General features: G+C 47.4%; 1 protein-coding gene across 1 annotated transcript; it reads right to left on the bottom strand.

Moving 5' to 3' along the window:
• Positions 1 to 425: 425 nt before the first annotated feature.
• TMEM278 (transmembrane protein 278) lies at positions 426 to 24,989 on the bottom strand. The gene is made up of 2 exons (XM_081871417.1): positions 23,879 to 24,989; positions 426 to 1,305 (listed from the first exon to the last, which is right to left on the bottom strand). Exons 1-2 carry the CDS (start codon positions 24,146 to 24,148, stop codon positions 1,036 to 1,038), a joined length of 540 nt encoding a protein of 179 aa, XP_081727543.1. The 5' UTR covers positions 24,149 to 24,989; the 3' UTR covers positions 426 to 1,035.
• Between the last annotated feature and the right edge of the window lie 255 nt (positions 24,990 to 25,244).

Raw genomic sequence — 25,244 nt, 5'->3', positions numbered from 1 at the left:
TGCTACATCAGTGATATGATGTAGAATAAGGTAAAGGTAAAGGGACTCCTGACCATTAGGTCCAGTCGTGGCCGACTCTGGGGTTGTGGTGCTTATCTCGCTTTATTGGCCGAGGGAGCTGGCGTACAGCTTCCGGGTCATGTGACCAGCATGACTAAGCTGCTTCTGGCGAACCACAGCAGCGCACGGAAACGGTGTTTACCTTCCCGCCGGAGTGGTACCTATTTATCTACTTGCACTTCGATGTGCTTTTGAACTGCTAGGTTGGCAGGAGCAGGGACCGAGCAATGGGAGCTCACCCCATCATGGGGATTCGAACTGCCAACCTTCTGATCGGCAAGTCCTAGGCTCTGTGGTTTAACCCACAGCGCCACCCGCATCCCACCAATATAGAATAGAATGTCCCTATTTTCATCTGAGGAATGTTGGAGGGTAAGTTGTTATCCTTACATGGGGGGGGGCTGAAGTGAAGAGAGTGGTAACTACCCTAAGGTGAGAGTGGGGAACCTCAGGACCAAGGTCAGCATGTGGCCCTTCGGGCTTCTCTATCTAGCCCTTGATAAACACTGCCATACACACTGTACCAACTGAGCCTTGCATCCTCCTCAAATGTTCTTGCCTGGCCTGGAATGTGGTCTTGAATTCTGATTCTTGCTTGCCTGAATGGAGGTGTATGTGTAGGCCGCCTTCCAAAAGTAAAATTTGCATTTGTTGCTCCGCCCATTTGTTGCTCCGCCCACCCCAGAAGGTTGCCCGGCAGAAGATGTAGCCCTCTGGCTGAAAATGTCCCCCACACTCACGCCCTAAGATGAACCTCAGAGTTCATGCTGAAAGCAAGATGAGCCATCTCACGGAAAGTTCCAGAATCAATGGGAGGCCCAGCGCCCCCTGGTGGAAGGAGAAGAAGCCACGGAAGTTTCCTCTAGATGGGTTTAGCCGTTGCCTGCTTCTTCATGGCGCCCTTATGGGGAAAATGAGATTTGGAGGACTGGAGAGAGGGGTGTGCTGGCAGGCAGACCAAGGCGCGTGAGGCGCTTAAACCCAGGCCTTGACTTGGCTGCTCCACTCCTTGGCGCAGCCGCACAGCCCCCCGTCTTCGTACCACCGCCACTTCACGCCCTTGTACGTGGCCCGGGCCCAAGGCTGGAAGCACAGGAAGAGGCGGAGACGCCTGACCAGGCCGCAGTAGATGGCCATAGCCACCACGATGAGCGGAGACATGATGACGAAGCCGAGGATGATCAGGGCGGAGGAGCTGTTGTCGTCCAAGATGGTCTTGCAGTAGGAGGCTGTGGAGTGGAGCACCTGCAAGGGGGTGGAGAGAGAGCGAGTCAGAAGCTGAGGCTGACATCGTGGGAAGGGGAAAGAATCGGGACCAGTTCATTGTTACTTAGGCGGCCTATTGAATCATAGGACCGTAGAGTTGGAAGTGTTATCAGAATTCTAAGGTCTCAAATATAAATTAAACATTCATAAATGTGCAAGGCAAACGCATACGTAAGTATATAAACCACGTGTCTGAAATAGTACAGGAGAGCAATCCTGAAGCTATTTTGACTCTCTCAGTGACCTCAGAGATTCCTCTGCTGTAAGGGAGGCAAATGGGGAAAGCCTTCCCATTGTCTTTTTGCTTGCAAATTCTGTCTTCAGGGCATATTTGTGTATGAAAGAATGGATTCAGGAACTAAACTATTAACCATCACAAAAGTATGCCCAGACTGCCTAGGTAATGCAATCAGTGACCATTATCAGGTATCCTGACAGACAGGATTTCTGCTGTAGACCGCCTCCTTCTGTGATGTATGGATGATGTTGGGGATGGTCTTGGGCTACAGGGCGGGCAATTTCAAAGGTCTATATAAGGGCTTGCACACCATTGTTCTGGGTTCTCTCCTCCCTCCTGTGTCTGCTGAGTGGGGACCCTGTTGCAACAGTTCCTTGAATAAAGATCAGGCTTACTAGCCGCTTTGCTTCTCAATATGCTCTGGTTGGCCTCTGTTTTCTCCTACCAATAGGGAACCCACTTAAGGGCTCTATACGGGCTCTTGGAAACCCCACAAGGGAAAAGGAGCAGGGTTTTTTTCTTATAACAGAAGGTATCCTTAGGGTCATCTAGTCCAACCCCCTGCAACGCAGGAATATGTGACCTGGATTGAACCCGCAACCTTGCACTCTCTAACCACCTTCGCTGTACTTTCTCTTTGGCGCCTGCTGGAAACATTCCTGTTTAGACAAGCCTTCCCAGATGCTTAGAAAGTTAAGCTAATTTCAATCTGTTTTAGTATTTTAATTTTTGAAGTGCGGCTGTGACTTTTACTGTTTTGTTTTTTTGTAGAGGTTTGTTCGTTGGTTGGTTTTTTGTTTTTTGCAGTCAAGCAGTGTATAAATTATACAAAACGAATAAGTAAATCATTACCACAACAAATTATGTGTGCTCCACTTCTACAACTTGCTATTGGCTACATTCATACCATACATTTAAAGCGGGGAAGGGTACCACTTCCAACAGCCTTGGCTGTTCTGGGTTTGTTGCTTAAGACCTGAGAGGACCAGGGTTCAAATCCAGCTTGGCGTAAAAGTTAGAGTGACAGACTATGACCTGGGGAAGACCAGGGTTCGAATCCCCACTCAGCCATGAAATTCACCGGGTGACCTTGGGCCATCTCTTAGCCTAACCTACCTCACAGGGTTGTTGTGAGAATGAAATGAGGAGGAGGAGAACCACATACACCATCTTAAGCTTGGAAGAAAAATGTCGTCTATAAATAAACAAGCAAACAAACAAATCCCCACTCAGCCATGAGGAAATAGGGAGGAGGATAACTATAAGCTCCTACCAGGAGATGCCAGGGGCCTCCTACATGCAAAGCAGACACTCTGCCCCTGAGCAGATAATAGTCTAATAGCCACCACTGTGCTCACCGAAAATTAATTTTCAGCCGTTCACCATTTGCAAAGCATTCATTTCACTCAGTTCTCCCCACCCTGATGTCAAAAAGGTGATGTTATTTGTATCCGACGCCCTCTCTAGGTTAATTAATACTGAACAGATACTGTTAGAGCCAGAGGGGAGGAAAAGAAATGGAGTTTGATGTTGGAGGGGATAGATGAGACTCAGCGGATGAGCAATGGTGAGGGGCAACCTGAGCCAACCCCATCCCTCACTTTTGCCAATGAAAAGGCAGCTTCAAGAGGTAGCATTTATACTTGGCCAAGCAGGAAATTAGAAATGAAACAAGCTTGTAACAAACCACTGCTCCAGCTCAAAACTGATGCTCTACATACTGTGGAACTAGGGGTGTTTCTGAATATTATTTGCTGGGGACATCCACAGTGACCCCAGGATGCTGGACTCGATGGGCCTTTGGCCTGAACCAGCAAGAATTTCTGAGGTTCCTATGGTCCTAGCAAACTCATGAGACTACCTTTGGCCATGGCCCATCATCAGTCTGTTTAGCTGAACTGGCAACGGCTCTCCAAGGATTCAAGCAAGGGATATTCCCAGCCGTACTGAAGAACCAGTGTGATGTCATGGTTAGCGTGAACTTGGGAGTCATGGGTTCATCCCACCCACCCCAACCAGGAATCTTGCTGGGTGGCAAAGAGAGGTCCACAATCAGAAACCAGAGAGGCGAGAGACCAAGAGGTAGAGATGAATCAGGCTGGTGAAGACGCCAGGGCGTTTCCCCCTCCTGCTGTGACCAGTTCCCCTCCCACCCCCCGGTATCCCAGGACCAGAAGAGGTATGAAGAGGGCAGAGGAGAGACAGGAGTCTCAGATTGCTTGGGAAGGTACCTGGGAGAGGAGGGAATTTAGGCAGCTGTCTTCAGCCTTCATAACTGTCTCCTTGAGGCAAGACCTACTGATAAGAGTTGTTGTGCTCATTAGGCTTGGCTCCCCTAAGCAGCCTTGGTTTTTTTCAATAAAGAGTTAACCTTATTTACGCTGTGTGATTTATTGCTGGCTGACTCTCTGACAATGTCCCAATGAGGAACCACCTCTGGAAAAGGTCAAATCAGGCCCCTTGAGGAGCATGGCCTGGGCAGGGAGGCTCAAGGGCCAGACAGAGGGCCACATTTGACCTCACCCCCAGACCTGAGGTTCACCACCCCTGCCTCAATGCTCCAGGATCCTACCACAAGCCTGCCATCATGGCGTCGAGTTTCTCAGCATGACAAACATTCCTCGTTCAAAAAGAAAACCAGGAGGGGGAAATAAGTGAGCTTCTATGAGCCATTGCTCCTTGGGCTCATCCATCGGCTTCAATCTCATAAAGGGAAATGAAATGACAAAATGAAACTGCCTACAGATTGAGTTCCCATGTGGCTGCTCTGCCTCTTCTTCCCCTGTTGTATATTCAATCTCCAGCCTGCCAGCCTGCCCTGATAAATTGCCGAGAGAAGCTAGCAGTCATCAGATTAAAGGTTTAATTATCCATTATGTCTGCCCGGCCTGGTGACAGCTCCTCAAGCTCTTACCCAGGGAACAGGCCGGCGGGAGATGAAGGTGACAGCTCTCACCTGGATGGCTTCCCAGTTCTGCTCAAGGGGACTTGGGGGTTTCTCAAAAGGGTTTGAGAAATGTCCAGCAATGGCATTAAAGTCTCTGTGTGATAGAACACCTGCATTGCATGCAGAAGGTCTCGGGTGCAATCCCCAGCATCTCCAGGTAGGGCTGGGGAATCTTCTTCCTTCCTTCTTCTTCTATCACTCGTAGCCAAGTAAGATTGTCTTCCATAAACACGGTTTTAACAATGAGTCCATAAGTGACTTTGGAGGCCAATTCTGGATCCACACGTCCTTCCACAGTGGGGACATTAGTTTCTGGGCAGGAGTTGATCATGGTGTGGATTTGCCAAGTGTACCTTCTTCTTAACACGTTTCTCCCTTGCGTCCTGAGTTCGAGTGTCTTCAAATCCCATGGCACCTTTGGTAAAGGCTGTTCTCCAACTGGAGCGCTCACAGGCCAGTGTTTCCCATTTGTCAGTGTTTTTATACTACATTTTTTTATATTTGCCTTGAGAGAGTCTTTGAACCTCTTTTGTTGACCACCAACATTACACTTTCCATTTTTAAGTTCGGAATAGAGTAGTTGCTTGGGAAGACGACCATCAGGCACCCGCACAACATGACCAGTCCAACAAAGTTGATGTTGAAGAATCATTGCTTTGACACCGGTGATCTTTGCTTCTTCCAGTACACTGATATTAGTTCACCTGTCTTCCCAAGTGATGTGTAAAATTTTTGGGAGACGCCGTTAATGGAATCTTTCAAGGAGTTGGAGATGGAGTTTATATGTGGTCCATGAAACCCTGGACAGCTGCAGACAGTCAGTGTAGTAGGCAATACTGGGTCTGCAAACAGCTGCCCCCCCCCAAAAAAAGTAAAGTGCGGATATCTAACTGTTGGACATGCAATAGGGATAATGCTTCTTTAAAATCTATGTTTTTTCATTGTCCTATATTGACAGATTTTTGGCAGGAGGTAACTGAAACCATCAACAGAACTGTACGGAACAACCTTACATTTACAGAGCAAAATATCCTCTTGAATTATATACCCAGCACATGCAACCTTTCAAAAGGACAATACGAATGGGCTCTTTGTGGCCATACCACAGAAAAAAGACTGATACTAACTGGCAAAATAAAAATGCGGCTCCCTTCTCCGATTGAAGACTTATACAAACTCGCAACATATGAACAACTTGCATATAAAACGCACACTTGCCATGGACAAATTTAAAGATATTTGGAATCCATTCTTACAAATACTGTTAATAGGTTAAGATCTGGTGAAGTACAGTAACAACCTTGTAAAATATACAGTTTTGGGGGTTCCCCCCCCCCAAATGTTTTCATTTCTGAATGGGTTCTGTTTCTCTTTTTCTCTTTTTTGTTTGTGTCTCACCATGTCTGGTGCACATATGGTTATGTACTTTTTGAACATTCAATAAAGATATTTTATTTTTTTAAAAGAGAGTGCAGGGGGTATGTTGAGTGTTGGAGCAACATAAACGTTCTCTGCTGTGCTTTTACCTGCTGTAAAACTATCCAAACCTCCAGTTTTGAGTTTGATTTTCCAAGTAACAGTTTGAGTTTCCAGGAGGAAAAGTCAGGATACCCCGCAGGGTCAGGGCAGTGAGGTGGACACAGCAGTGAGAAGGAGTTGGTGCATTTAACCTGGAGAAGAGATGGCTGAGAGGTGATATGATTGCCATCTGCAAATTATCTGAAGAGCTGTCACATGGAAGATGGAGCAAGATTGGTCTGCTGTTCTGGAGGGTGGGACCCCAACCAACAGATTCAAATGACAAGAAAGGAGATTCTGATTAGACATTAGAAAGAACTTTCTGGTGGCAAGAGCCGTTGGATAGTGGAATGGTCTAGGTCGGAAAGTGGTGGACTCACCTTCATTAGAGGTTTTTAAACAGAGGCTGGATGGCCACCTGTCAGGGATTGTTTAGATGTTATTCCTATATTGCAGGGGTTGGACTAAATCAGGCAACCCCAACCTGTGGCCCTCCAGATGTTTTGACCTACAACTCCCATGATCCCTAGCTAACACAAGGAGGGGTAAACTAAGGCCTGGGGGCCAGATCCGGCCCAATCGCCTTCTAAATCCAGCCTGCAGAATCAGCGTGTTTTTACATGAGTAGAATGTGTCCTTATAGTTAAAGCCATGGTTTTCCCAGTAGTGATGTATGGAAGTGAGAGCTGGACCATAAAGAAGGCTGATCGCCGAAGAATTGATGCTTTTGAATTATGGTGCCGGAGGGGACTCTTGAGACTCCCATGGACTGCAAGAAGATCAAACCTCTCCATTCTGAAGGAAATCAGCCCTGAGTGCTCACTGGAAGGACAGATCGTGAAGCTGAGGCTCCAATACTTTGGCCACCTCATGAGAAGAGAAGACTCCCTGGAAAAGATCCTGATGTTGGGAAAGATGGAGGGCACAAGGAGAAAGGGACGACAGAGGACGAGATGGTTGGACAGTGTTCTCGAAGCTACCAACATGAGTTTGACCAAACTGCAGGAGGCAGTGGAAGACAGGAGTGCCTGGCGTGCTCTGATCCATGGGGTCACAAAGAGTCGGACACGACTAAACAACAAGAATGTGCCCTTTTATTTAATATGCATCTCTGGGTTATTTGTGGGGCGTAGGAATTCATTCCTTTTCCCCCCTTCAAAATATAGTCTGGCCCCTCACACGGTCTGGACTGGCCCCCTGCTGAAAAAGTTTGCTGACCCCTGAGCTAACAGGACCAGTGGTCAGGGATTATGGGAATTGTAATCTAAAACATCTGGAGGGCCAAAGGTTGGGGATGCCTGGACTAAATTACCATTGGGCTCCCTTCCAACCCTAAAATTCTATGATTCTGCCACCACAAGGGATAATGGAGAATCCCAATAGAAACAGAGAGCCAGTGTGGTATAATAGAGTGCTGGAACAAGACTTGGGAGACCAGGGTTCGAATCCTCACTCATCAATGAAGCTCACTGGGTGACTTTGGGCCAGTCACAGTCTCTCAGCCTGACCTACCTTGCATGGCTGTATGAAGAAGAAACAGGCGGGGGGGGGAGAGCTATGTGCACGACCTTGAGCTCCCTGGGGGAAAATATGGGCTGTAAATCCATTAAGTAAATAAACATCTGATTTTCACTTCTTCGTTCCATGTCTGCACCAGAAATCAATCCAGCAAATACAATCGGTGACCACTGTTATTGTTCGTTCCAGCATGCAAATAGTACATAATGGATTGCACTCCCCCTCGCTACCCATTTGCACCGTGTTTCCTTTGCAATGAGATGAATGGGGTGGAATAATGTAAAGGCTACATAATTAATCACATGGCTTTGCTGCAGCCAACAATGAAGTGAACAGTCGGCTTTTTTGGCAGAAGGCGGATTGCAGCGGAATGGAAACGCTGCTCTGTGTCACGAATGGAAAAGGATGCCTTTCTCCAACTACCACCACTCTATGTGTTGCCTTCTGCTGCTTGCTAACTGAAAGGTTTGATGCCCTGCCCATCAGAGCCTGTCCACCTTTTGTCTTCCCTGCTCTCTTTTCCGTGGCCAGCGTGCCTTCGCTTCGCCTTCGGCTGCAAATCACGCAGAGCAAAGAAACAGATGCCGGCTTTATGAGTGGCGCTTTATGACTCAGCCTGAAATTAAAACCGTCTGAGTCCAAACGCGGCTGCTTGCTGCTGCTGCTGTTTCTTTTGTCACCCAAGAGGCCGGCGAGAAATGGAAATTCTTGTCTTGTCCCAAAACAAATGAAAAAGGGCCGCAATATTTGTCCTCCTTTACTACCGCAGGAGAGGTTGCCGAATGGGCTGGCGCTGATTTGAAAGGCGTCGGCAGTGCCAGGATATTGGATGTTGCAAGGCAGGGGGGAAATTCTGGAAAGGGCAGCTGAAAAGGATCAAGGGGTTGGAGCAACCCCCTGGTGCGGAAAGGTTGTGGCGTTTGTGCCTTTTCAGCTTAGAGAGAAGGAAATGAAAACAACTTAATGGAGCCATTTCTCAAACTTTCTCCCTTTTTTGGAGCCCCTGCCCATAGGAATGCAATCGGAACCTGCTGGGTCAGGCCAATGGCCCATTAGTCCAGTATCCTGTTCTCACAGCGGCCAACTAGAAGCCTGTGGGAAACCCAAAAGCAAAACATGAGCATTACAGCCCTCTCCCTTTCTGTTGTTTCCAGCAGCTGCTATTCAGAAGCATTTCTGCCTCCAACCGTGGAGGCGCTAATAATAATAATAATAATAATAATAATAATAATAATAATAATAATAATGGGCATTGTTGTCTTGGAAGATGTTAGACACTGGAGAGACCTGTCAGGAGTAAGCATGGACCAATGGTACCAAATAGTATGGGAAACAGCCCTACTAGAAAAAATAACCAACAACAACAACAACAAAAACAACAACAATAATAATAATAATGATAATACAGTGGTACCTCAGGTTACATACGCTTTGGGTTACATATGCTTCAGGTTACAGACTCTGCTAACCCAGAAATATTACCTCGGGTTAAGAACTTTGCTTCAGGGTGAGAACAGAAATCGTGCTCCGGCGGTGCAGTGGCAGCAGGAGGCCCCATTAGCTAAAGTGGTACCTCAGGTTAAGAACACTTTCAGGTTAAGAACAGACCTCCAGAACAAATTACGTTCTTAACCCGAAGTACCACTGTAATAATATATTATTTATACCCTGCCCATCTGGCTGGGGTACCCCAGCCACTCTGGGCGGCTTTCAACAGAATATTAAAATACAATAACCTATTAAACATTAAAAGCTTCCCTAAACAGGGCCGCCTTCAGATGGTCTTCTAAAAGCCTGGTAGTTGTTTTTCTCTTTGACATCTGGTGGGAGGGCGTTCCACAGGGCGGGTGCCACTACCGAGAAGGCCCTCTGCCTGGTTCCCTGTAACTTGGCTTCTCGCAGCGAAGGAAGGTGGAGGTGAAGACGCAGTATACCTTCAGGTATACTGGATCGAGGCTGTTTAGGACTTTAAAGGTCAGCACCAACACTTTGAATTGTGCTCGGAAACGTCAGAGCCCGTCAGAGTTGACAACACTAGCATGATGGACCACGAGTCCATCAAGGCAGCTTTCAATGTTCTCTTACTGATGCCGCAACGTCTAATGAGAACTATTTTCCACTGCATGTTTGAGAAACAGACGTCGAGGCCATTCATCATGGCAAGAGGTTTCGTCAACAGCTATGATGAGCTGCCCTTGCTAGAAAGGGGAAAGGATGAAAGCCATCAGCCAAAAGGGAGCCCTTTTCAAAAAGCCAAGCGGTGATGACTGCTTTCCCCCTTGTTAGCTGTGCTGGGCAGGATCAAAGAACAAAAAGCCAAACTGAAATGCGAAAGGGCAAGCTAGCATCCTTAAGAGTAGACAGCCATGACCCGCTTCAGAAGAACTCCCCTTGAGACTCTGAATTCTGCATCAAAGCTAGACTTGATTGATAGGTAGGAGCAGCAGGGCAAGCTACTCGAACGTCTGCCCCCAGCTGGTGAGAAGGGGCAGCGCTTCAGCGACACTTTACTAATGATGCAAATTCATAACCAGTGGCAGATGTGGCCCAAATGCCTATTTCACATCCTGTTTCCTCGTGTTTCCGCTGCTTCTTTCCTCAGCTAACCTGCATCAACAGTTTCTTGGTGGCTCCGGTCAATTCCTCTGTTACTTGTTGATTTTATTCAGGGTGCCAACTGCAATAAAATATGGAGGGGGGGCACATAATCGATCACAAGACGTGATTCTGGCCTCCTCAGATATTTTATTGGGTGGGATGAGAGTGTTGCAGCACTGGGAGATTGCAAAAACTAACCCCAAAGAGAGGAGAGCAGCTCGCAGCTGGATTTTCCCTGAGTTCTCCTGAGGAGACTTCTCTTGAGAAAATGTCTCAGCAGCTAAACCCCTGCACAAACTGTGAGCTTTTCTGGAAATCCGGTGGGAGTGGGGGGGTTGGGGGCATGACTTGGTTAGATAGGTTGCTGGGGGGGGGGTAGGAGGAAACATATAAGACCCTGATAAGAGCTGTATCTAGTCCAGCAATGTGTTCTCACAGTGACCAAGCAGATTAATTAATTTGTTTGCTTGCTTATTGCATTTATATCCCACCTTTTCCTCCAAGGAGTTCAAGGTGGGGTACATGCTTTCCCCCACCCTCCTTATTTAATCCCATAATAACCCTGTGAGGTAGGTTAGGCTGAGAGGCTTGCATCAGGTCAGCCAGTGAGCTTCCTGGCTGAGTGGGGATTTGAACTCTGTTCTCACAAGTCCTGGTCTGGCATTCTAACCACTGTGCCACATCGGCTCTCATTGGCTCTCAGTGGAAATTTCCATTTGCATACCAGACTGGTTTCCACACTATGCTTACAAATGCCTTCTCTGTTCTCTGTCCTGGAAACAAGAGGCATTGTGGGGGTTTAAAGGCATATTCCAGTCAGGCCAAAACACTCAAGGAGGGTATGAAACAGAGCCAGTGAAGGGTGAGGCCGGGGGACAGTTCTGAGGTCAAGGCAGACAGTTCCAAAAGTCAAAACAAAATAAAAAAATTCCTTCCAGTAGCACCTTAAAGACCAACTAAGTCAGTTCTTGGTATGAGCTTTCGTGTGCATGCACACTTCTTCAGATACACTGAAACAGAAGTCACCTGACCCTTCTATATAGTGAGAAGGTGGGGAGGGGTATTACTCACAAGGGTGGTGGGAATGGGTGATTGGCAGATAGCTGTGATGAGCCTGTTGACGACTCTTAACGACTGCAATAGGTCTTACAGGAAAAAGCAAGGGGTGAAAAGGTGAAAAATGGCTTTGTCATGTATAATGAGATAAGAATCCAATGTTCCAAAAGTGCGATTGTGTATAACATGGGTAGGCAAACTAAGGCCTGGGGGCCGGATCCAGCCCAATCGTCTTCTCAATCCAGCCCGCAGACGGTCCAGGAATCAGTGTGTTTTTACACGAGTAGAATGTGCCCTTTTATTTAAAATGCATCTCTGGGTTATTTGTGGGGCATAGGAATTCGTTCATATTTTTTTTCAAAATACAGTCCAGCCCCCCACAAGGTCTGAGGGACAGTGGACCGGGCCCTAGCTGAAAAAGTTTGCTGACCCCTGGCTACCCCAATAACATCATGAGCACAAGCCACCCCAAAGGCACACGGGTGTGCTTTGAGCAGCTGCTGGGAGTCACAGGACTCTGTTTACATTCCAGAGACCTTCCAGTCTCACGGGAAAGGAGACGGGATGTGACGTTGGTGGTTTCCTGTTTCCTTTGTTCCTTTGTTCAGTTGCTCTCTGCTCTCACAAGGAGAGGATGTATATTTCTTTGCTCTCTGCGTAGCTAGAAAATAAAGCATAGCAATGTAGCTCATACTAACTCATCCTTCCGCGTGCTGTTTTGATGCTCTGCTGGGACGACGTGCCTGAGGCCTTATCAAAGGATCAGGTCATCAATTAATCGTGGGGAGGCGATTCCGAAGATGATCCTTATCAGCTCGGTCAAACGGAGATTCCGACAGTAGAATTATAGAATTCTAGGGTTGGAGGGGAAGTTTTTAATGTGTGACATTTTAATGTATTTTTAATCTTTGTTGGAAGCCGCCCAGAGTGACTGGGGAAACCCAGCCAGATGGGTGGGGTACAAACAATAAATTATTCATATTCATATATTCATATTCATATTCATATTATTATTATTATTATCTTGAGCATCATCTATTCCAATGCCCTGCAATGCAGGAGTCTCAGCTAAAGCATCCAACACAGATGGCCATCCAACTTCTGCTGCTTGTATCCATGCCAGAAGATGCAAATAGTGCAGGATGTAGGGGCCACACTGGTCCCAGGAGCAGGCTGCTGGTGGCATGTTACTTCTCTGCTGGTCATCACTTTCGGCAGGTTCAAGGTTCTTGTGTTAATCACAAAGCCTGGAACAACTTGGGCCCAAGCGGTGCCTCAACGACCACCCGATTCCTTATTCTCCACCTTGGTCATTGAGATCCTCTGACTCCCCACACTCCCAAGGTTCAGTCGGCCTTTACCAGTGTGGAAGGCGTTGCCCTGTGGAACTCCCTGCCAATTGAATCTGGGCAAGAACGCTCCTTGCCTTACCTTTTCACTTCTCTCGGAAAACTGTGTTACTCAGGCAGGACTTTGAAATGTGATTTCCGCTCCCCCCCCCCCAACACCAGTTTTTAATTGATTTTTTTTTTTTAATGATCATCTTGTAATTTTCCACGTTCTATGCTGTCTCACTGTATTTTTCCTGAACATCGTGGTCTATAAATATCTAAATAATGAAATGAAATGAAATGGGTCTGGAAAGGCGGCCAGAACAAAAAAAGGACAGATGAGGAGAGAAGGCGGCCTTGCAGGCATCGTGACTGATTCCTTTTCAAGGCTGCCTACTTTAGCCATTAGTCCAGCGAAAGGATCTGCTCATAAGGCAGAGCCCTAATGCAGGAAGAGAGGAAAGCTTTCTCCTTCTTCACCACCCTCGGCTTTGAAAATGGCCCAGAAAAAAAGAAAAGCCCGAAAGCACATAGAGAGAACATTATTTAGTGGACAAAAGCAAAGGTTTGGATAACCCTTTTCGAGAAGGGTGGTCTGTTCGAGAGAGAACCAGGCAGGCTTTGAGAGCGGAGCTGCTAAATGGAGAGGGGGCTTTGGTTGACGTTCCCCCCCTCCTCGCTAAAGTGGTCAGTGGCTTTTTTAAAAATAAAAAGGAGAAGGAAAACTCAGCAGCAGGCAAGCCTAAAAGAAAAGAAACCAGCAGTTCCCAAACATTTGGGTGCCACTGACCCCTTGGCTCCATAAACTCGTCTCCAGCCAATGCCCCCTACCCAATAAAAACAGATTATTCAGAATAACAGTTTGCACGGCCCAGTAAGGAGCGAGGAGACAAGGGACAAGGAAGAATGAGCAAAGGGGGGAAACCGTGATTTAGAGCCTGGGGGAGGCAAATCCAGAAATCAGGACCAAATATTAGATCTAAAGGACACAGCAGAGCTAGGAAGACTATCCAGTCCAAATAAAAGGTAAAGGGACCCCTGACCATTAGGTCCAGTCGTGGCCGACTCTGGGGTTGTGGTGCTCATCTCACTTTACTGGCCGAGGGAGCCGGCGTACAGCTTCCGGGTCATGTGGCCAGCATGACTAAGCCACTTCTGGCGAACCAGAGCAGTGCACGGAAATGCCGTTTACCTTCCCGCCGGAGTGGTACCTATTTATCTACTTGCATTTTGACATGCTTTTGAACTGCTAGGTTGGCAGGAGCAGGGACCAAGCAACGGGAGCTCACCCCGCCGCGGGGATTTGAACCGCCAACCTTCTGATTGGCAAGTCCTAGGCTCTGTGGTTTGACCCACAGCGCCACCCGCATCCCACAAATACGTGGCCTTTAATGGTCCTTTCTGAGGTGCGATCCCTGTCTGAAACCCTGCAGAGTTTCTATCAGTCGGTGTAGACAATACTGAGCTACACAGACCCCCCGGTTTGACTCTGTATAAGGCAGCTTCCTATTTCCCCCAAACATCATGCCATCTCTTCTCCAGGAAGTTGCTCCAGCCCCGCTGAACATTTCTCCACATCTTTCTGGCTTTCCGGATGTGCTGAGATGGTGGATGGGGAGATCTCCTGCATGGCAGGTAATTAGGACCTATAAAATCTTGGAGAGCTTCCTCGTTCCTTGGAACACTGACAGTAAACAACCCCAATGAGGTAGGCAGTCTTGCTCCTCTGTGGCTGAGAAAATGTCAGCGCTAACAAATATCCGGAAGGAGGAAGCTAAAAAAATAAAATAAAATTGGGGGGGAGTGAGGGACACACAGACTGTACAGATTGAAACAGCATCGAGCTATTCCCTTTCTCTTTTGAGGGAAGAGAGAGGGAGCTGTTTTTAGAAGAGGTAATTGTGTTTTGAGGGAGGCATGGCGTCCTGTTGTTCTGTCCACCCACTTTTCCTGCAGGTCAAAGAGGCACAGCAGGTTCTTAAAGCAGCTGACAAACCTGACAAACCTGTTCAGCCAAAGGCAAAAGTATGAAAGTTCTGCAGGGAAGGGAAAAGGGAAATTAAACTTGCCATCATCAACATATTTCTCTTTCTCTCTTGAGACATAAAACACGGGTAGGCAAACTAAGACCCGGGGCAAGATCCGGCCCAATTGCCTTCTCAATCCAGCCTATGGATGGTCCGGGAATCAGTGTGTTTTTACATGAGTAGAGTGTGTGCTTTTATTTAAAATGCATCTCTGGGTTATTTGTGGGAATAAGAATTTGTTCTTTTTTCCCCCCAAAATATAGGACAGCCCCCCACAAGGTCTGAAGGACAGTGGACCGGCCCCCTGCTGAAAAAGTTCGCTGACCCCTGCATAAATAGATTTGGTAGGTAGGTAGGTAGGTAGGTGGAAAGCTAGATAGATAGCAGACCCTCCAAATGTCCCTATTTTCCAGGGATGTCTCTGATTTAGAGAAGACGTCCCGGTTTCTGATCTGATGCCGGAATGTCCCGCTTTTCCTTAGGACATCTCTATTTTCATTGGAGAAATGTTGGAGGGTATGGAGCTATCTGATCCCCGAGCCTTCTGAAGGCAATCCTGTATAGGGATTTACGTTCTTATCTATGTTGCAAGTTGCCCAGAGTGGCTGGGGCAACCCAGTAAGATGTGTGGGGTACTCATGGGTACTCAGTACTGGCACCTCCTCCCCAAAAAGGTTAAAGTGTGGCACTTACTCTAACAACGCCTTGGTGAGTACTGGCAACTTTTTATTATTAAAAAACCAAAGCACCAAAGATGGGCTGCTGCCAGGACAAACTATATTTTAATTGCTGGTTCTAAATGTGTCCTATGTATTTTATTCATTCTTTATCACTAATTTGCTCCTATTACTTTGTATTGTTGTTTTTCAATGTTGTAAGCTGCCTTAAAGCCCACATTGGGAGACAGGTGCTTTCTATCTCTCTCTCTCTATCTATCTAGTTATCTACACACACACACACACACACACACACACACACACGGGCCGGATTTAGGTTTGATGAGGCCCTAAGCTACTGAAGGTAATGGGGCCCTTTATATGTCCAGCTGTCCTTCGTCAACAACAAATTGTCACTGGTTTTTGGTGTTGAATATATCCTATACGGTAATTTATGGACCTAATAGGTATCTAAAGCCATTTACCGCTGTTGCTGTATGTAGGTTTTATTTTATTTATTTTTTATCTTATATTTTGGAAATGTGCATCCAGGTTTTTTCCCTTTAATTTTTTTGGGGGGCCCCAAGTGAGTGGGGCCCTAAGATATAGCTTGTTTAGCTTATACATAAATCCAGCACAGACACACACACACACACACACACACACACACACACACACACACACACAGAGGGCAGGAACCAATATGGCCCCCAAGCCTCTCTGTTTGGCACTCAGGACTCTTCCACATCACACATCGCACGGCTCAGTGGTAAAGTATTTGCTTCCCATGTGGCAGGACCCAGTTCCATCCCAGGAACTCCAGACAGGCATGGGAATGTTCCCTGCTTGGAATCCTGAACATGCCAGTCAGCATGGACGCTACTGAGCTAGATACCATACCCTCCAACATTTCTCCAATGAAAATAGGGATGTCCTATATATGGCACTGTGGTTTAAACCACAGGGCCTAGGACTTGCCGATCAGAAGGTTGGCGGTTCGAATCCCCATGACGGGGTGAGCTCCCATTGCTCGGTCCCTGCTCCTGCCAACCTAGCAGTTCGAAAGCACGTCAAAGTGCAAGTAGATAAATAGGTACCACTCCAACGGGAAGGTAAATGGCGTTTCTGTGTGCTGCTCTGGTTCGCCAGAAGCGGCTTAGTCATGCTGTCCACATGACCCGGAAGCTGTACACCGGCTCCCTCGGCCAGTAAAGCGAGAGGAGCGCCGCAACCCCAGAGTCGGTCACGACTGGACCTAATGGTCAGGGGTCCCTTTACCCTTACTTCTTCTTCTTCTTCTTCTTCTTCTTCTTCTTCTTCTTCTTCTTCTTCTTATTCCCTGCCTATCTGACTGGATTGCCACAGGCATTCTGGGTGGCTTCCAACATCTATAAAAACCTAATGAAACTATACAGGGCTGCCTTCAGATGTCTCCTAAAGGTTGTATAGTTACTTATCTCCATAGCTGTCAACTTTTCCCTTTTCTTGTGAAGAATCCTATTCAGAATAAAGGAATTTCCCTTTAAAAAAGGGAAACTTTGACAGCTATGCGTATCTCCTTGGCTTGATGGAAATAGGGACGTCCTAAGGAAAAGTGGGACATTCCGGGATCAAATCAGAAACCGGGATGGCTTCTGTAAATCCTGGACTGTCCCTGGAAAATAGGAACATGGAGGGTCTGAGATACTGCAATATACAACAGCTTCCTATGTTCCCATATCTTCAGGGAACGGCCGAACTCAGTGACAGAGCATCTGCTTTGCATGTAGAAGGTTGTAGGTGCAATCCCCGGCCTCTCCCGGTATGGCTGGGAGTGTCCCATATTTGAAGATGCCAATACTGAGCTAGATAGACCAACTCAGAATAAGGCAGATTCTCATGTTCCAATGGCACTGAATCAGGGGAATAGAGATCTCCCTTTGTAAACCCCGTGTATAATCAGAAATGGATGGTTTGGTTATGGTAAGGAAATTTCCACTCGCGTGGAAAACAAGCAACACATGCAGCCCCTTCTCTGCAGGGACTGATTGCCGCAAAACCCATCTCATTTGTTCATTTTATTAGCCAGCGACTGTCTTGGATGCCCAATTGAGCAAGCTGCCTCCTCAATGATGGCAAAGCCATCTCAAGCAAACAACCACAACCATCTCCCAGGCGAGGGCTGGATCAGCAGCAGCAATCAATGCGCAATTAATCTCCCGATCAACAAATTGTAGGAGAGCCTACTTTTTGAGCTGTACGGGGCCACACAAATGGCTTTGCCTTATACCCCCCCCCCCTTGATCCCAGGGTTTGATCACGAAACAAAACCGCACACCGAGGCCATTTGAACGCCTTCGTTTGTGCACTTTATTTACGGTAAGTTAGTGCCTCGAAGCTGCTTCAGCGCAGACGCTCTTAAATCAGTTCAAGAGTAACCAAAAAGATAAAAGGAGAAAGGAAGCCTTTAATCATTGAAGAGCCGAGGGCAGCTCCAGAGGCTCGAGGATTTGTGGGTGGGTGAGAGGCTGGAAGAGGACCCCAGTTTTGCCAGCACAGTCACGCTGCAAAGGGCACCTGAAGGAGGGGAAAGCTGGAACAGAAACCTCCCAGAGCCAGTGAAGGGTGTGGCTAATAATAATAATAAGTTTTTTGTACCCAGTCCATCTGACTGGGAGTCAGGCTTCAGGGAATCAGCTCTCTCCCCGCCCCCTTTGGCAGTAGATAAGCAGAACAAAGAGGAAGGAGTCTTCTTACCAGTTAGAAACTTTAATGATCAAAGTGAGAGAACAAAGAATCCATTCCTCAGAATGAAGGTGCTCCCAATTAAGGGTTGCACCCACTTCCTCCCTAGTCACCCACATCACTACCGCGTCTCGTAACCTGATCTCGCAACCACTGTGCTTTCTAGGCTGCCACCTTCTCTGCCCTTCTTGACCTTGCGCTGAGCAGATGAATACTTTCCAGAGACAGTGAATCTGTTAACCCTCTCTCTCCCAGTTCTCCTCCTCCTAGCTGTTCCCCGTCCAGTACTTCCCAGCTTCTGCCTTCTGAACTATGTCCCTCTGCAAACCGCTGTTCCAAATCTATACTGTCCTCCTGCTCCTGGGGAGATTCAGGATCCTGATCAGGAGCAGGGGAGGGGGAGGGGGAGTCACACACCCCATTCCTCCTCAGTGCAGCTCTCCTCAGCATGGTCCCTGACACTGGGTTGCGCCAGCCACCCTGGGTGGCTTCCAACAGAATATACACAAACACAACAGAGCATCACACATTAAAAGCTTCCCGATACAGGGCTGCCTTCAGATTTCTATGGAAGGTCTTATAACATTTATCGCTTTGACATCAGATGGGAGGGTGTTCCAAAGCTTGGGGGCCACTGCCGAGAAGGCCCTCTGCCTGCTTCCCTGTAACCTCCCTTCTCGCAGTGAGGGAACCGCCAAAAGGCCTAGAGAGAAGGGAGGGGCCTGGGGGAGAATCCCAGGGGCCAGAGGGAGAGAAATAAATTGGAGGGCCACATTTGTAGAGGAGCCTGATGTTCCCCCGCAACTGTTGTACAAGGGGTGGGGAATCTGAGAACTATCAAAACTTGAGTCAGTAAGCGCAAGCTCCTCAGCAGCCCCAAGGCAGAATGATGAAGGGAGAAACGAAGCCAAATATTCTCAGCTCTCCCCTTAACGGAAGAATCAGAGAGCAGTGCATCCATGCACAGCCCATGTGCGGAATACCTAATGAGAACGAAATTAGTTTGTCAATTTGAATAAATTGCAGGTTGTCCAGCGGAGGCTGGGAAGGAAGCCCGCACAGCGCTCTGGGATCCGCGGCTGTAGGGTGGATTCTGTTTCTACGGTTGCTGCTGGTGGTCAGATACCCCCCCCCACAAACACACACACTCTTCCTTTCTCTGTTTAATTGAATAGACGAATTGCAGAGGCCGCGTCTAGCAGGGAGCAGCCTTAATTAAAATGAAATTAAAGAGATTTCAGCCTGCGTGAAGGCAAGCACAGACAAAAGCAGGAGAGCAGGAGAGCTGTTGGTAGAAGTGGGGAGGGAATCGAGGGTGGCGATGAAATGGAGAGAAATATTGTGACAATAAAATAAAAAACTGCGGTGAGTAATCAGCGCTGGGAAGGATCCTCTGTCAGCCGAGACGTTACTGTATTTATCCAGATTGTCACAGAGGTTTGGTAATTACTGCAAAGCTATTTTCGTGGGCTTTTTTTTTTTTAAAAAAAAGAATGCATAATAATTTGCTTTCCTCCCCACATCTCCTGGCTCCAACTTTCACGCTTGCTTTTCATAAATCTACAGCAGGAGTAGGGACACTTTGGCCCTCGGGATGTTGCTGAACTACAACTCTCATCTGACCCAGCAAGCATGATGTTGGGAGTTGATGGCTATGCACTTGCTTCACGGTTGGAGGCAGTAACGCTTCTGAATTCCAGTTGCTGGAAACTGCAGGAGGGGAGAGTTGCCGTTGTGCTCAGGGCCTGTTTGTGGGCTTCCCAGAGGCATCTGCTTGGCCACTGCAAGAAGAGTGTGCTGAACTCAATGGGCCTTTGGCCTGATCTACACTTGAAGGAGCGTCTTGACTCCCATCATTCTGCCTGGACACTGAGGTCCAGCTCCGAGGGCCTTCTGGTGGTTCCCTCACTGTGAGAAGCCAAGTTACAGGGAATCCAGCAGAGGGCCTTCTCGGTAGTGGCTCCCACCCTGTGGAATGCCCTCCCTTCAGATGTCAAGGAAATAAACAACTTTCTGACTTTTAGAAGACATCTGAAGGCAGCCCTGTTTAGGGAAGTTTTGAATGTTTGATGTTTTATCATGTTTTTTATATTCTCTTGGGAGCTGCCCAGAGTGGCTGGGGAAACCCAGCCAGATGGGCAGGGTATAAATAACTTATTATTATTATTATTATTATTATTATTATTATTATGGCTCTTCTCATGTTAAAGGATTCTAGAGTATTCAAGGATAAACGCCGTACCCCAACACATGCATCCTAGACCATGACATGATAGACGTTTATAAGATTATGCATGGCATGGAGAACATAGATTGAGGAAAGCTTTTCTCCCTAGAACTCATAGACTCCCTAGAACGTTAGATTTCAGGGCAAACGGAAGAAAGGACTTTGTCACGTAGTGCGTAGTTAAGCTATGGAATTCGCTTCCCCCAGGAAGCAGTGAAGGGCCACCAACCTGGATGGGCAACTTTAAAGCTATTATCAGTGGCTACTGGCCATTATGGCTATTCTCTGCCTGCTCAGTTGGAGGCTTCTGAATACTAGATGCTGGAAAGCTCAGGAGTGGAGAGGACCCTTGTGTTTGGGTCCTGCTGGAGGGTTTCTCATCAGGACATCTGTTTGGCTACTGTGAGAACACAATGCTGGATTAGATGGCCCACTGACCTGATTCAACAGGCTCTTTTTGTGTCCATTAATTTTTCCAACTCTACTCTTCATTTGATACAGCCCAGTGGGGATTTACTTCCGAATCAACATGCATAGGACGGCACTGATTTGGTGTGTTTACTAATGCTTTCCTGGGCCCTGATGATTTCAGTGGCATTATTCACCAATAAAAGGGGAATCCTGCTCAGCATAAGGATGGACAAATCTATCCATTTCCGTTTCTCATTTTCCCAGCCTTAAATTAGTTCATCAGATTTTTGCATCAGTTTGCAATTAATAAAACAAAAGGTCCTTGTGAAAGTTCACCTGTGTTAGTGGCTCTAAAATGAGAACAGAGCCAAATTTTTGTGTGTGAGTGTGCACACACCCTTCTTCTTGGCCATGTTTCAGCTTCTCACACCCCATCTAAGCCAGAGCTTTAGTCCAGCCAGGTTTCTGCAACCTAATGAACTGCTAGAACAGAAGAGTGTAAAGCCACAGAGTGAGAAATATCAAAGCCACATCCTGAGAAAGGTACTGGCAAATTGGCGCTGTCCATTGCTAGCTGGTGCTGAAAATTTGAAGTGGCGTTGGCTTTTTTCCAGAGCTCTGACCATGAAAGCTACTTCATAAGCCCATTGGTTTCCAATGGAGACTGGCCCCTTAGTATGGCTAACTGATCCACCAACCTCAGTCTGTCCTTGGCCAGCCCCCATTTGCTCGCCTTCTTACTTGCATCCAGACCAAGAGGGTGCTGTTTGACCTCCTTAGTTTCAATGTTGCCTTGAGCAGATGAAGAACTAGAATGAGTTGCCTTTGCATATTAGTGGCTCTGACTCAGCCAATTATTGGCTCTGGCTCCACCCACTGTTTGGGCTCCCTGCACTCTGCCCTACCAGCCCACAATGGGCCCCAGCCAATGTTTTCTATATTATTTATTATTATTTATTAAATTCATATACGGCCCTTCATCCAAAAATCACAGGGTGGTTTACAGCATAAACATACAAAATGACACATATAATGATATGTTAACAAAATGAAATGTGACACACTGGAAACCAAGCCATATGATGAAGGGTTGAAGGAGTTGGTTATGTTTAGCCTGGAGAGGAGAAGACTGAGAGGTGATATGATAGCCATCTTCAAGTATCTCAAGAGCTGCCGTGTGGAGCAAGCTTGTTTTCTACTGCTCCAGAGGGTAGGAACCAAACCAATGGATTTCAAGTAACAGGAAAGGCGATTCCAACTAAATATTAGGAGGAACTTTATGAAAGCAAGAGCTGTCTTCCGAGCTATCCCATCCCAGTGGAATGGGATAACTTGGAAGGCGAGGGACTCTCCTTCTTTGAAGGGACATTTTAAAGCAGAGGTTGGATGACTGCATTCCCTTCTAGAAGATTTCCAAGGGCCGCATGGCAGTGGTGGGCAGGGCCAGGGGCAAAAGTGGGCAGGGGCACAAATATAACTTTTATCTTTGCCATTTCTGCGCACACTAACACACCCCTCTCTAGCCTCCATCCAGGCAAGCAGAAGGCTTTATCAAGGTCCAGCCTGGCAGGGCTGCTAGGGTGTGTAGCTTGGGGAGTGTTCCAAGGGCCAGCTGGAGAGGACTGGAGGGCCACACTTGACACACCCCCCCAGGCCTGAAGTTCCCCATTCCTGTTTTAAGAAGCACTGCCTCCGAGCATGTTGTAGGCAAAGGAAGAGCCCAATGCCATCAATGCTGCTTTCTCCATGATCGATATGCCTCTATGATGCCTCCCGTTACCCAACATGTTCTTCCTAAACTAAAACAGCGTCTTGCTAAACTGAAAGCACACAAAAAATGTTTTACAGAAGATATTATTTTTTTTATACAAGACCCACCATAACCTGCCAATACAAGGAAAATGAAACCACCACATCACCATCATCATCATCATTATACTGCCCTATACCTTGTGATCTCAGAGCAGTTCACAGAATAAATTCAAGATATAAAACCACAAAATACCTAATAAATATAAAAACAGCAACTCAATACCCGCCCCCCCAAAAAAACACATTTTAAAAGGGCATAGGATGTCAATAGGATTAACCAAAGGCCTGGTTAAAGAGGAACATTTTTGCCTGGTGCCTAAAGGTGTATAATGAAGGTGCCAGGTGAACTTCCCTGGGGAGAGCATTCCACAGATGGTGAGCCATTGCAGAAAAGGCCCTGTTCTCGTGTTGCCACCCTCTGGACCTCTCAAGGAGGAGGCACATGAAGGAGGACCTCAGAAGACAATCTCATGGTCTGGGTAGGTTCATACAGAAAGAGGTGGTCCTTTCCCCCACCATTATGTTAATGGACTACAGCTTCCATCAGTTCTAACCACTATAGCCAGTGAGTTGAGGGTGATGGGATTTGTAGTCCACAAACCTCTAGTGGGGCCAAGTTGCTGCCACTTTGGGGAGTAAGGTATGTGGCCTCCCACTATCTCTGGAGCCTCTTTGTTTGAATGCAAAGACTCATCCTGGGAACACGTGAAAGAATAACACAGACTATGGGGCATCTGGGAGTGCAGAGGTGACATCTTTCATCATTTAGTAATCACATCCTGCCCGCTTCATCCATCCTTTTATAAATGTACAGGTAAAGTTAATGCAGGAAAATACCACCCTAGGAAAAAATGCTTTGAGAACTCTATGATCTTATCAGCCATTCTAAGAACAGTTGGCCAGGGGTGGGAAATCTGTGCCTCTCATATTACAACTCCCATCAGCCCCAAACGGCAGAGCCCATGGTATGGGATGATGGGAGTTGTAGTCCAGCTATAAAAGTAAAGGTAAAGGACCCCTGGACAGTTAAGTCCAGTCAAAGGCGACTATGGGGTTGCAGTGCTCATCTTGCTTTCAGGCCGAGGGAACCAGCATTTGTCCACAGACAGCTTTCCAGGTTATGTGGCCAGCATGACTAAACCGGTTCTGGCGCAACAGAACACCATGACAGAAACCAGAGCGCTTGCAAATGCCACTTACCTTCCTGCCACAGCAGTACCTATTCATCTACTTGCACTGGCATACTTTCAAACTACTAGGTTGGCAACAGCTGGGACAGAGCAACAGGAGTTCACCCCGTTGCAGGGATTCGAACTGCCGACCTTCCGATCGGCAGACCCAAAAGGCTCAGTGGTTTAGACCACAGTGCCACATGCATCCCTAGTCCAGCTATATGGGGCAGGGGAGCACCATGTTGCCTAACCCCCTGATGCAAGGTAAGGGATTGGGCTTCCTAACCAGAAGCATCTGCAAGTCGCATGTCACTTACCCGGGAATGGCACTGGAACCCAAAGTAGACCACCACGATGGTGGGCAGGAGCACGATGGCAAAGATGGCGGCCATCAAGAGGAAGTTCAAGAGGAAGGCCAAAGAGTTCATTGATGCCACCAGGCATGTCCAGGCCCAGCAGCCACAGGTGCTACGGCGCTCCATGGGCAGCAGTTGATCATCCATGTTGTAAGGCGGAAGTCCCTTGATCATCCGCGATGTGTCAGACAGGCTGTCCATGTCATAGTCATCCATCTCCTGATCAGACATTATTGAAGGGATCAAACAGGGCTTCCAGCCACCGAAAAATCTCTCTCTTAAAAAAATCCCCTTGCTCTTATCTGCCCTGGAACGCCTTTGGAACAGAGAAGGTTGTTGCTAATGTAGGCTTCTCAAAAGAATCTGTGTAGGCTTCTTTGCAGGATCTGGCTGACTTCTGCTGGATTTGATGGGCTTTGGGTTTGATCCAGCAATGCTGCACTTCTACACAATTGGCCAACACCAAGCATTAAATGGAATGGGGTGGAGAAGACCTCCCAAGAGTCCTGGTGGACGTTTCCAATGTCTGGTTGTCCCCCAGCCTCCTTCTCACAGAAGTTGATCTTCGCCCTGGGCTTTGTCCAGATCTTCTGTTCCAGCAGAGATGCTCTAGCTGGAAGTTTGGGAAGAGAAGCCACACATTTGAACGTGGGTTGTTGCAGGCATGCTTTCCGCTGGGATGTCTCGTTCTACAGGAGTCCCTGCCCTATTCTGGGACAACCCATGATGCTCAAATCACCTTCCACACAGCCTCTTGAGAAGGAGCGATCTAGCAGTCACCTTTGCGAGAATCAATCTTTGGACTTCGAATCATTCCTCCTCCTTCTCTCTCTCTCTTCTGCAGTTCTGGAAGGCAGAATTTCTCTCTGCCAAAGTTTTCTCTTTCTTTCCAAAATCCCCCAGAAACATCAGCAGACCAGATTCTTTGCTTTGTTCAAGGATCCCAGGGATGCACAGCAGTGAGCGCAGAAGGACAGATCCTGAGTTTAATGGGAGGGTGCTGCATCTCCCTGGCTTTAGTCTACATCAGATGCTTCCTTGCTGTTAGCCGGCTCCGATCGCTGTGCAGTGCTTCAGGGTTTGCAGGCAGTTTCATTGACTCTCTCGCTCTCCCCCGACATTAGCCAATCATTGGCAAGAGCTGCTCCTCAACCCCCCCTCCCCTATCAGCACCACTTACTAAACACAGTGCCATCAAACCAGGCCATTATGAACTCAAGTATACATATTGCAGAAAGAAAATAAATAGACCAGCATTTCATTTTCATTTCACTTTTAATTTGCACGCTGCCTTTCCATGTTGCTGTACACAAGGCAGCGTACGAGC

This window comes from Podarcis erhardii (genome assembly GCF_964252035.2).
Source record: "Podarcis erhardii genome assembly, chromosome: 7".
NCBI lineage: Eukaryota > Metazoa > Chordata > Lepidosauria > Squamata > Lacertidae > Podarcis > Podarcis erhardii.
This window is presented reverse-complemented; position numbering and strand designations above follow the sequence as displayed.